Below are 13,812 nucleotides of genomic sequence, written 5' to 3'. Positions count from 1 at the left end.
ATGGTATAGGGTTATGAGGGTGAACCTATGGCATGCATGCCGCAAGTGGCACGCAGAGCCATCTCTCTGGCCATGCCAGCCGTCACCCATTGCTCTTCTGCTTTCTGCTGCGCACATGTGCACTGTCCAGCTGATCTTCATGAACACAGGAGCACTGGAAACTGGAAGAGCAGTTCCCCAGTGTGCATGTGTGCACCAGGAAGCTGAGCTTCCAATTTCTGCAATGTCCATGTGCGCCTGCCAGTTGATCTTCATACATGCATGTGTGCCAAAAATCAGAAGACCAGGTGACTGGTGCACATGCGCATGCCAGAAACCAGAAGCTCAGCTTCCTGGCGCTCGTATGCATGCCAGGCAGCAGCTCTTCCGGTTTCCAGTGCTCCCCCGCATGCCTACATGCCCACTCCCATTTCGGCATTTGGTGCCGAAAAGGTTTGCCAACACTGGTATAGGGTCTCCTGTCTGAGTAGGGGATTGGACTAGAATTTCACCAAGGTCTCTTCCAACTCTGTTATTATATATTCTGAAAGCACATTTTGGATCTTTTGGCAGCCAGAAGTTTAAAGACTGGTGGCTTCTCTGTATGTGTATGTGGATATGTGTACTGAATCTCTGACCAGTCTGTTTTCTTTCAATTGGCAAGCTTTTAAGTTATTCTGAGTTACTTCAATCATTTGACTTGATACTAAAAAGTAAGTTTGATTGGTGATCCTGCTAAGGCTGCCGTCAGAGATCTTTTGGCTGCTGACCGAAGAAAAGGCCTTATTGATTGCATTGCTCTCTTTGCTACCTGCTCTTCCAAGGAAACTCACCTGCTGCCCAATTCCATGATCTTTTCTTTTTCTTTACTCGGGGCTTTTCGTTTTGATGTTACTGTTTGTATTTTTATTTTTTTATCATTTAAAATTTCAGAGACACTGGAAGGGGTCAGACCACTGAGTTCAACCCCTGCTCAGGATAGGGATTCAAATTAAAACATCCCAGAGAGAAGTGTGTTTGGACTCACTTGAACACAATACTATCACTTCTTTTGGTCACTGACTCTTAATAGGAGGGATTTCCCCCCATCCCCATGTTAAATTGGAACCTGGTTTCTCTTAATTGAAGTCCCTTTATCCATGGTTTGCACTCTGAAACAATAAAAACAGGTATTGGCTTTCTTCTGTGGTCCAGGTGCTGAAATGCCCGATCATGTCCTTCATTCTCTTTTTTTCAAAACTGAATATGCCCAGCTCCTTTAGTCTTCCTTGATGGAACTAGGGTTCCGGTCTCCTGATCATCCTTCAGGATGAAAAGTTCCATTGTTCAGAACCTTTCTTAAAACGAGTGCCCAAATCAGTCACAATATTTATGGTGGGATCTAATGAATGCCCCTATATAGTGGAGTGATTCTTTCCTGTGATTGGAAATGATGCCCATTTTTTTATTAAAAAAAAAACCAAAAGAAAAACAAATGCTGCATTTTACCAAACTCTGGAAGTTCACTGAAATTGGAATATACAATACTAAATTTTAATTATTCTTAACCCAGCACTTAAAATGTTTTTAATGTTTTTAAACGTTTTTGCATTCCTGTGCTCCTGTCAATTATAGTGCAAGTGAATATTGAAGACAACCATTAGGAATTGGGAATCCTTGATATGCTTCAAGCTCCCATGGCCATGAAGGTTTGCCCAAATGCTTCAGTGATTCTGAAAGAAGGAATGTGTAGGAGAGACTGGCACTTTGAAAGGGACTGGGTGGTGTAATCTTTGAGGGCCCTATCATGTGTATAATGGAGTATTGCGTGTCCAGCTACTACTAGTGAGCTATGTAAACTTCACTTCATTATATTAAATAAAACTTTTAAAGCTCATTAAGAGGAATATATTAATAAAATCCCTTTTTAAGATTAATTATTGGAAAGATGGATGGTCAGCAATTGTTTTAGCTGGCAAATAAAACTATTCTCTCAAGTAAGCATTGATTTTACTATGTGCTATTAAGTTATTTTTAAATGATCTGTCCCTAATCTGTTCTTTCAAGTCTCTTAATAGTGCACTCACTGTCACTATAACTAAGCCCATCCACCCAGTCACCCACTTCTGCTTTTCTCTACCTTTCTCAGCATTAGAGCCTTTTCCAGACACCTGGGTCTTTGCATATGTCCAGAGTAAGAGAATTTGAGCCTGGTCATTTGTGCCTTTAATGACAATGCTGGGCTGATTTGTTTGATGATGGATCAAGTTAGTTTTCTTGACTGTTCACAATACTTTTGGAAGTCTTCTTCAACATCAAAATTCAAAAGCGTCAATATTCTTCCAATCCCAACTTTTGCTTCCATATATTTTCTATGGGATATATTCTTAATTTCTTGTATTTTCATGTTATGCATTAACCCTCCAATGATACACACATGCTTCCAAGTTCGGCCTATGGTCACTCATGGTCCTGGGACATGTCTTTATTTATTCACTGACATACTCACCGCCCTGGAAAATGGCCATGCTCAAATCACTTTCAACTGAACATTAAGGCACAACTGGTTGTTTAGAATAGATAGAGCAATACTTATTTGAGTTCTTCTATTCTCTGATGGGGGCAGCTTTGATGGTGAAAATATGTATGACACACCCAAAAGTGTTCAAGAAGCAAAATATTTGTTGTCCAGTGAATCATATCTCATGTGATTAGGATACCAAATAGTATGTACCTGCCTTTTCACCCTATCAGAAGATGATGAAACTTATAGTCTAATATACTTGGAGTTAACCAAAGACAAAAAGCAAGACCTTCTGAAATACAACCAATTTCATTGTATTTAAGTACAATGGCAATAAAGATTATACTTATACTTAAATGTAATGCTGAAATATAACTGAGCTGCCTAGAGAACCTCCCTCATCCATGTCTTTGAATGAATGGATGGACATGCTAAAGAAAGGTTGGGAGAATACGAAGAAGGCTCTAGCAGATGCAGCAGAAGCCTACCAGAAGCAAGCTGAGAAACACCGCTCGCTCCAGAACCCCTTTCAAGTGGGGGACAAAGTTTTTGTGTCTACCAAATACTTAAGATTAGGAATGCCTAGCAAGGAATTTGGTCCAAAATTTCTACGTCCATTCCCAATAGTGAAGATAGTTAACCCATTTACAGTTCAACTCAGTCTACCCAGAAGTCTAGGGAAATTTGGTCCAGAATTTTATTGTATCTTGTTGAAACCAGTAAATGGGTCTAGCATAAGAGCATCCACCCAAGCTTTCTCTCCTCCTTTAGAGATAGAAGGGGAAACACCATCTATAGTGATAGAAGGGGAAACACAATCTAGGTGGAAAAGATTGTAGACTCTAGGTTGAATAGGGGTCGCTTGCAGTATTTAGTGCAATGGAAGGGTTACCCTTTGTCTGAAGACACTTGGGTGAAAAGCTGGAACTTAAAAGTGGAAAAGTTAGTAGAACAATTCCATGATAAGTTTCCCGATAAGCCAAAGGGTCACCTAGGGGTGGAAGTATGTGGTTAATTTTTTTTTATGTTAACTTTTATGTTGTTCTCTTTTCAGGAAACATTTTTCTTTTGAGGAGAGGCCACCTGTCAGGCCTGCAATTATATTCATTTTAGAATTTTTGCCTGCCACACTTTCTCTTATTTCATTATGCTGTTTCTTTAGTATAGTCGATGGGAGGGGGGAATAGAAGGAGTAGGATTATGGAATGTATTATTTTCATTCTTTACTAGAAGCCAAGGTCATCCTTTGTCTCCGCACTTTCACACCTAACCGGAAGCAGCTGGGTGGAGACGCCAGCGTGGAAGAAGATTGGACCATGTGATGGATTGTGGGTGTGGGGACAAGATCATGAACTTTTAACTGGGTGGAATTCTGATGTCATTTCCAGTATTGGGATTAATACAGATATGCCTAAGATGTCTGTCTTATTAAATTGGAACAAAAAGGATAGTTTTGCCTTGGACTCTGATTTAATTCTGCATGATACTTGGAACGCTGACATAGGATACATCAGTATTTCTCAATCTTAAATTTAAGCTATGTGGACTTCACTTCCTAGGATTCAAAGAGTCTTGGTGGTGCAGTGGTTAGAATGCAATACTGCAGGCTACTTCTGCTGACTACCAGCTGCCTGAAATTTGGCAGATCAAATCTCACCAGGCTCAAGACTGACTCAGCCTTTCATCCTTCCTAGGTGGGTAAAATGAGAACCCAGATTGTTGGGGGCAATATGTTGACTCTGTAAACCGCTTAGAGAGGGCTGTAAAGCACTGCGAAGCAGAATATATGTCTTAAGTGCTAAATGCTATCCCCCATCCAACATACTGGTTGACGAATTCTGGAAGTTGAGGCCCACACTTAATAAAATTGTTGAGGTTGAAAAACACATGACAAATACATGATACAAGAGCAGTGGTGTATATTTGTGAGGGAGAAAGGTGGAGGGGGGTGACACACACATACACACAAACACACACACACACACACACGGATAGAGAAGGATGATTCACAAACCTGTGAGAGAAAGACACCACCTACACTTTAATAAATCTTTGTGGTGTAGGAGGAAGTTCTGAAATGAGTCTTCTCTAAAGGGCGGTTCCGGGGATACCTTTTATCATGAAGATAACAACAAAAAAAGGGAATAGAATTTCAGCAGAGACAATTGCTAAGATTGATTTCAGAGTCCCTTGTTTTTTTTAAAAAAAGGAAAGGATTGCCTGCTCTTCCAAGCTCTCAGATTGAAAGTGTGTTAACCAAAGCAGACCAAATGATCAATTCATGTTTCCAGTGCAAGCCAAAGACCAAATGGAACTTTTGTTCTAGTCAGTGATATTTTATCATTTACTACCTGCTCTTGTTGTATTTTCAAAAAGTGTATTTGAAATGCTTGGACACTTTGCCATATGTTTGGTCTTGTTTATAATTTAATCGAGTCAGACTAGTTCAAAGCCTTGTGGGACACAACAAAGCCACATTTTGGGGTCTCTTCCTAGCTAGCAGCTTTTTCAATCTGTCTGATGTGTGTACCTGTAGTGAAAAGTACACTTGGGCCACCACTCATACATCACAAGTCTTTTCCTGTACAATGATGAATGTTCACACAGGAAAATGTAAATCATAAAGCAAACTCCAGAAGACACCCGTCCTTTATTTAAGAGCTTTTCTGCATGATCACTTCCAGACAAAGAGCTACATCACCAGGAATTTATTTATTAAACTCAGACCCCCAACTCTTATTAGCTGCCACAAGGTTCCCAGGCAGGCCTCTGCACCAGTTTAGACTTGCTTACTTTTAAGATGAAAAGTACACATGTAGAACCAGCTGGCCATGCCTTCCCCCAAAGTACTCCATTCCATTCCCTCTTGAAATAGGCGACATCTAGCTATTTTCAGGGAAGTCTCCTAAGAACATCTCATGTTTGTAAACACTGGAGACCCTTCACATTTACTTATAGTTACCCTTGTAACCTGTAGTGCTACTTTGGTTACATAAAGATTAGTTAATAATGAAGAGTTTGTTGATAATCATTTTGGCTCACTCTGTTTCAGGCCAGATTTCCCCCCAAAAGCTCAGTTTGATAAACATGATGCCTCCTCAGCCAGATAGTCTATCAGGTAGAATATGATCAAAGAGAGTGACACGCTCATACATCGGGCTGACTATTGGTTTTCCCAACCACTAAATGTTTATTGAATACATTTCACATATACATTAAGATATAAACCATGTTTTAGTAACCACAATGACCCAGCTTATGAAATCAAGGAATTGTGGAGCGGGGAGGGACCGCAAGAGTTGGGTAGCTCAATTCTCTACAATGCTCAGGAAAATCAATTAAACCATCCTTGAGAGGTAGCTGTCCATCCTTTTCTTAAAAACCAGAGATAGAGTGTTCCACTGTTCTACAGATTTTACCATCAGGAAGTTTTCCCTTATATTCATATTTCTTATATGTATATAACATATACTTATTATTCATATACTTCCCTAGGTCAAAGCCAAACAAAAGCTCAAGATCCAACAGATAATTTTATGATATGGGAATTGACCCATGCTTGCAAGGGACTTGGTTAGATGAAGATAAGAATAATGCATGCAAAAAAGAATATATTTTTGCCAGATACCAAGGAGATATCTTTTAGCCAATCAGATTTACATGACTCACTTGACACCCAGATGTTTCTTATTAAATCTGAAAAAACATTTATATAAAACAAAAGCCTAGGCTACAACCATATACAAACCTGACTGCATTAAAGACTAACTGAGATTCATTGGTCTGATAAGGAAAAGCACCAAAGTTTAACACCTTCTATAAATCTACACAGCTTTATTTAAAAAATGCTACTTCAATATAAAAAAAAGTAAAACATAATAATATTTATTGAGATCTATCAATATGTGGCCTTCTAAATGTTTTATAATTTTTTGAGCTATAGAGAAATATGCTCTAGGACAGCAGCCTCCAACCTTTTGGGCACAAGGGACCGGTTCTGTGAAGAGATTTTTCCGGGGACCAGAACAGGCATGATTTCATATGCTGTCTGCATCCTGCAGACAGAGCTTTTTTTTGCAGACAAATTTCTGGCATGCTGCAGCCCGGTACCAGTCCACGGACTGGGAATTGGGGAACCCAGTTCTAGGACATCGTGAAGGAAAAAAGCAAGTATTCAAACTATACCAAACATACAGACCAGGCAAAGAGAGAGGGAACAAAATAAAGCAGGCAATCAGGATGATATTCTCCAGTGGCAGGATGCTGCCAGTTTAACAATTGGTGAGTGTGCGCTTTGTGCATAGCACTGAAAATTGAGCATTTAGAAGCTCAACTGCTTACCTTCAAGTCAGCAATGGTATGTAGAACAGCGGGAGGGGGGGGAGAATCAGCTGTGCCCCACAATTGAGATGAGCTAGAAAGCAGGAAATAAAGGACAGGGTCGGGTTGGTGGGGCCAGTTGATCGTCGGCTCTACCGGTTCACCTGAACCAGTCCGAACTGGCTGAGTACCACCTCTGAATTCTTCCCTGCTTTTAGGAGACATCTAACTTTCTTTTATTTTAACCTTTCTCCTCATTGATTCTTATGAGAAGGGAAAAATATGCTGATTCAGAACTAGCACCATTTCCTCCCTGTTCCCATAGTGATTCTGAACATAGCAAATCTGTAGATCCATAACCTGTCCTACATGGAATGCTCCCAGATTGCCTTTCTGGTCTCTTTTATACCATTGAATTCTGGTATTAGAGAAGCTTGTATCTCTGCAGCTTTAGGACCATGGGCTGTTTTAAAGCAGAGGGTCGACTTTTCCCTTAAGGCAGTGTTTTTCAACCACTGTGCCGTGGCACACTAGTGTGCCGTGACATAGTGTAAGGTGTGCCGTGGGAAAAACACTTTATATATAGTCAATATAGGCACAGAGTTAAATTTTTTTAATATTTTCTAATGGTGGTGTGCCTCGTGACTTTTTTCATGAAAAAAGTGTGCCTTTGCACAAAAAAGGTTGAAAAACACTGCCTTAAGGAGAGCTAAAAATACCCGTGGCCCTTGTGATGTGATGCCCCCCTAGGAATTACACTATTGCAGCCTTAATTTTTTTTAAAAAAGAAACCTTCCTCCTACTATGACAATTAGTTGGTGTATTGGTTAAGGTACCAGATTAGAAATCGGGAGACCCTGAGTTCTTTCAAAGGATAGGCATGAAGCCAGTTCTGTAATCTTGGACCAAACACTCTTTCTTAGCCCTAGGAAGTCAACAATGGCAAATTATACTGAAATCTTACCAAGGAAACTGCACGGATTTGTTCGGGCAGTCACTAGGAGTCAGTCCTGAGGCACCCCTCACACAAAATTGCTATTACAGGTAGTCCTTATTTTGTGACTGTCTCATTTAGCAACCATTCATAGTTACAGTGCTCGTGAAAACATAATTTTATGACCAGTCTTCATATTTCTGACCTTTATAGATCTGTAAAACAAAGAAAAACTGAACTAATATCATAAGCATAGTCACAATTTCATTAAGCATCAACTTCACTTAACCACTGAGTTGTTGTGGTCCCAACTGTGGCCACTAAACAATGACTATGTGCATAATTGACTAAAATGTGTGGCTATGTCTTAAAGTCCTTTCTTGACAGTAAATTCACCAAACACGGTTTCCTTGAACAAACAGGTAAAGCATTGGGATACAAACTGCATACTGTATCTTTGGGTGGGTGTCATTCTGCAATAATAAATGTGTGGATTTTAAGCCTGAAACCCCATAACATTTATTTTCTTGTTATTTTTATATTGCCTGTTTATGGTCTGTTTTCCCCATTGACTACCTACACAAATAAAAAATAATAAACATTTACCTGGGGAAGAATTTCCTATGAAATAAATGGACTTAATATGAACCTGTGTAAAATTACAATGAGCGCCAGTTTGGTGTAGCGGTTAAGCCATCAGACTAGAAACTGGGAGACTGTGAGTTCTAGCCAGGTGACCTCTGATTAGTCAGTTTCTCTTAGACTTAGGAAGAAGACAAGAGCAAACCACTTCTGAAAAACCTTGCCAAGAAAGCTGCAGGGACTTGGCCAGGCCCTCTTCAAGGATTGGACATGATTGGAAGAAGAAAAAAAAATGAATTGTAAAATGTCAGTAGGCATCTTATATTTACTACAAAAGATTTTGTTGCTAATGGAAGAACTATTTCTAATTTTAAACAGGCTAATTCATCCAGAGGGTCAAGCTTTTAAAATTTGTTAAGAAACAGGCATGGCATTTTGTCTTATCTGTGTGTGTCTGTGTGTCTTTTGTAGAAAAAAAATTACTATTTGCTACCCTCTTCTGGAATGGTTTAATAAAGTCAAATTTCAGAAAATAACAATAACAATGAAACAATAGTAAAAAAAAAATCAGGAACCTTAGCAACAAAGAAATATACCCTTTGACATAGCTTAACAGCTAGACTTCATTTAGTGCAAATCTGTAAGTAATAACGACAAGGACGATGACTTTCTATTGAGAGATCAGAGAAAAGAACGTTTACATAATACATCCACATGTACAAATACAGACATTCATACAGGAACTAGGGAAAGAATTGGAAAAGGTGCAAGACTTAACCAAGCCGTCATACGTCTACACAAACGTGCGTACAGATGCAATGTAAACATTTGCAAGGATCAGACGTCGATTGCAGAGTCGTGCAGTTCCTTTTTGAACGATCTACTTGTATGTTTCGTTCAGAATTCAGTTAAAACATTAGTTATACTCCCGACTCTCACGAGTGGGGGAGCCAAAGCCTGAATACAGTTTTACGGGACAGGGAGTTAGAAAAACGGATTCTCTTTTGCTTTCCTGCCACGTCCATGGCGGTGTTCAAATTACAACTGGACGTGAAAATCCAGCACCGCCACCCACTTTCTCCTGCTCCCTATGAAGCTACTGGGAGCTTTTAATAAACCAAAGGATCAAGATGTCCTCCTGATTGGGTGCTCTTCCTGGGATATCGGCCAATCATCGTAAGACCAGAGCGCCTGTGAGTCTGCGCGGGAGGATTTGAATTTTTCTGTATGCTTCCTGCCAGTTATGATGGATGCCGTCTGCTCGGAGGCCGCCATGGACCTCTCAGTTCGCACACAGTGAGTAACTGGAAGGGCGAAGCGATTTCGCCTCCTGCGGATTTCTGGCTGAACGAATGTCTTCCGTATTAGCTTACCTACTCCTGCGAGGGTCAGCTAGACTAGTAACATTTGGCCTCCCTAGTATCTTACCCAGACTCAAGAGGCGGGTTATGATTGTGATGGCGGCGGGGGAGTTACCTTTTGCATGGGAATTGCCCTCTGCAGGTTCCTACGTGCAGTCGTTACATGCAGCATGCAAGTGAAAGAGGGTACTGAAGCACGGCAATTTCAGGCTACAATATATATGCATCTATATAAATATGACACAAACCTTTTACATACCTCTGTTCTTTTGTTTCTGTAAGATGAGCAGTCCTGGGAGAGCAATCCTTGAACACTTCTTTAGCTGTAGTGCCAGGTCTGTGGTCCTCTCTGGGGATAGTAGTACTTTGCCCTTGCTCTTAGTTGTCAGATATCTGGAATTATTTTGGTTTTTTGGGGGGCGGGCGGGGGGAAGGAAGTCAATAATAGTTTGGGTTTTGTTTACCTGGGCTTCGGCTGGGTATTTTTTTTTCTTACTGTTTTCTGTTAACAGTTTATTTTACTGCAATTTACACATACACATTATGGTGTATAATGTTTGCTCTGTTAACATTATAGGTTAATACTGTCCTACTGAGCCAAAAGGTGTTTTAAGAACGTAATATATGTAATTCATTTCAATAGCAACCTTGGTATATAGTTGCCATTTGATTCTATATGGGAGGATTCTGATGTGGAAATTGGTCCACCTTGATCGGCTTCTTTTACTTTTCAACTTCCTCATTTGAGATTGTTTTGCTTTGGTCTTCATTACTTTCAGAGGAACTGTTTTGTAGTCAGGAATCTTTTAGGAAATCATAATTGGAGGGAGGTGACTGTTATTTACAAAACTATTGTTATCATTGGCAAGACTTGTGACTTTTCTTTTTCTGACTTTTGTATTTAACAGCCTGCCATGCAGGGATTCTTTAATATAGATAGTCCTCAACTTAGAACAGTTCATTTAGTGTCTACCCAAGGTTACAACGGCAGTGACAAAATGACTTCTGACCTTTTTTACACTTATGACCATTGCAGCATCCCCATGGTCATGTGATTTACATTTGGAGGCTTAACAACTGACTCACATATCTGACAGTTGCTGTGTCCCAGGTCATGTGATCACCTTTTGCAACCTTCTGACAAGCAAAGCCAATGAGGAAAACAGATTCACCTAACAACCATGCTACTAATTTAACAACTTCAGTAATTCACTTAACAAATAGGGCAAGGAAAGTTGTAAAATGGGGCAAGACTCACTTAAAAAATTTCTCACTTAGCAACATAAATTTGGGGCTCAATTGTGGACTACCTATACCTCAGGTCAGCTGTGCACTGTGTGGCATATTGTACAGTACATAAAGACTATTGGATTTGGGCTGGTACATTCTGAAATTGACTGATAATACCTGCAACACCCCACTTTACAGGAACTTTGTTTTAGAAGAGCCACTCACCGCAGATTAACTTGCAACCATTTTAGTTTCCTCTGTTTTTGTAGAAGGGTGAAAATAATTAGGTTTAATTATTCTGTGAAAAGACTTGGTGATGGAGACAACCTTAAGTTTACTTAATTGGAATCAAACCAGTGGGATAGAGAAGGCTTTAAAAAGTGCCTTATGGAGACCACACTTAAATTTTCATATATTTTCATTAAGTTTTCATTCATCTGAAAACATGTATTTCCTATCACCAGGGGTTTTATATGTATTTTATTATTTGATAATTGATAATAAAAGAAAAAAGTAAAACAACCAGGTACAATTATCAATAAACATACAGATAAAAAAAAATAGAAATTACTAAAGCATAAAGAAAAGCACATATCTACAAATAAAAGTAAAATAATACTGTAATATAAGAAATATATACAGTGGTGCAAAAAACCTATCCTCTCAAATCCTGTTGTCTTATTTTCAAGTTAAATAGCTCATAGTCTTTATTAGTTACCCACTTACCTAAATTTATTTATTTATTTTTTTACTCTGGATTTTATGTTCTTAATTGTTTTTAGCTGTTTGTGATTGCTTTGTACTTTTCTATGTGCACTTTTAGTACTTAAAAGTGTGTACTCACTCCGCATTGGTCTTGCTGTATTGCAGTTTTAATTTTGTCTTATTTTTGTCTGTCTACTGGTCCTGGACCACATAAATAAAGATATGCTTTACTGTGGAGTTGTCCTGGGAGGAATGAGTGGAGAATGGTAGCAAGGTCACCCCAAAATATGAAGGTCATTCCAGCTGCCTAGTTAAGGGAAGCAGGGACATGGGGAGATTCTAGAAGAGATGCTCATTTTGGTGGCAAGGGCAAAGTGGTCACTTCATACTGCCTGGAAGAGTGATAAAACACTTATATTTTATAAAGAAAACCATATAGATAGATAAGATAAAGTGATTGATGATGTACTGGATGATGGGCCTCTAAGTTGGATCATATCGACATGTTCCTGAGGTTCTTTTGGAATACTAATGGTGTTTAAAATACAGCTAAATAAAAGATTGTGGGGAATTTAATTGCTGAGGCTGCAGTGTAGGAAAAGAAAATTGAAGTTGCAAAGACAGAATTACAATGGAGACATGGAATGCAAGTGGCATTAATGTAGGAAAATTCAACACAGTGAATGATGAATCAACTACACATTGACATCTTAGGCATCAGTGAGCTGAAATGAATTTTCAGGCAGAATATCATACTGTTTATCATTCAGTACATGAACAACAAGGATGCCTTTATAGTTGGGAAGAATATATAGCAAGGAGGTGAGATTCTACAAGGTGATAGTACAGCTCAGTTATGATAGCAAAGTCGTGCCCAGGAGAGCTGACTATAGAACATCGCAAACTGCTCACATGCAAGTTTCAAATCAAGCTAAAGCAGAAAAAAAGCCACCCAGTTTCCATGATAAGATTCTGAGAAGAGTAATAAATTTGAAATTCAACAATGGCAAAAAATCATCAGTCAATTGCAAAAGGCAGCTTTATTTGGAACAGCTTACATCCTGCAACCTTTAAAAGTATTAAACAATGATATATCCCAGGTCTTGAGAAACTTGATAGGTAGACAAGAATGCCAAATTCTGTCTAAACTTGGTTTATTATGCAGCCAACCATAATAATATATTAAACTTGCATGTTTCCTGACTCTAATTACTATCAAATCAATAAAATATAACAAATATACACACACACTCCATCATTTTCAAGGAGGACATGAGAAATGGCTCTAAAGTCCTGAACCTCATTGATAGGTCATCAGAGGAACTGTGGTCTGAACTTTAAAAAGTTGTTAAGGATGATGGAAAGAGGCTGCTAAAGTGTAAAATAAACAGAAGAAAGTACAATGGATGTTAGAACAGAAGCTGGAAATCACCAAGAAAAGAGAAGGCAAAGCCAGTGAAGACAAAAGATCTAAAAGGAATTTAACAAAAAATTTAAAGAGCCTTTAGTATTATAACAAAAAAGCAGCATCTGAAATGATATCAGGGATGAAAAAAACAGAAAAACCAGAAAAGCCTTCCAAATAATCTTAGAATTCTGAAGGGAGTCCCAACCTCAATTTGGATACTAAAGAATTCAAAAGGCAGATAATTAGGAGTCTTGTAGCACAAGGGTCTCCAACTCCTCGTCTGTGGGCTGTTGGGAATTGGGCTGTGTTAGCAGCAGGCAAGCATGCAAAGTTTTATTGCGAGTGCAAAATGATCCCCTCCCCCCACCTTTGACACTCTTTAGTGATGGAATGGTTAGGGACCACTGTTGTAGCATCTTTTCCAATTATCAAATTTTGTTAAAAAATATAAGCTTTTGTGAGTTGTAGTTCACTTCATCAGGTGCCTAGAGAGGCTAGATTAGGATTTAAATAGAGATGAATCGGGGAGAAAGAAGAGGATAGGTGAAATGAAATTAGAGTTTTGGGGTAAATCACAGCTCTGTGTTCACAGAAGAAAAACGATGCTTTTAAAGAAAAGAACAGCATCTATTGTGAAACATGCAGGAGATTCCATAATGTTATGGGGATCTTTGTCGCCTCCTGTACTGGGTGCCTTGAATCATAGCAGGCCAAGATATTTTGAGTGAAGCTTTGTCTGGTTGCAAGTCATAGTCCATTCTTGCACGATAAAGAGTTGAAATATCTAAGG

At 39.0% G+C, this 13,812-nt stretch overlaps 1 protein-coding gene across 1 annotated transcript in view; it reads left to right on the top strand.

The window, feature by feature from the left end:
- The first annotated feature begins 9,545 nt into the window (after nucleotides 1-9,545).
- The window catches only part of BUB1 (BUB1 mitotic checkpoint serine/threonine kinase), a 52,100-nt gene continuing 47,833 nt past the window's right edge, over nucleotides 9,546-13,812 (top strand). Inside the window, exon 1 of the mRNA XM_087717619.1 lies at nucleotides 9,546-9,614. Within this exon, the coding sequence (XP_087573745.1) occupies nucleotides 9,562-9,614 (53 nt within the window). The 5' untranslated portion in view covers nucleotides 9,546-9,561. The remainder of the gene's footprint in view (nucleotides 9,615-13,812) is intronic.

Source organism: Thamnophis sirtalis, unplaced genomic scaffold (assembly GCF_051295495.1).
Source record: "Thamnophis sirtalis isolate CommonGarterSnake01/CBP01778 unplaced genomic scaffold, rThaSir2_p1.2 scaffold_6, whole genome shotgun sequence".
In the NCBI taxonomy this organism is placed as follows: domain Eukaryota; kingdom Metazoa; phylum Chordata; class Lepidosauria; order Squamata; family Natricidae; genus Thamnophis; species Thamnophis sirtalis.
The sequence above is the reverse complement of the archived record's forward strand: the minus strand, read 5'-3'. Positions and strand labels throughout refer to the sequence as shown.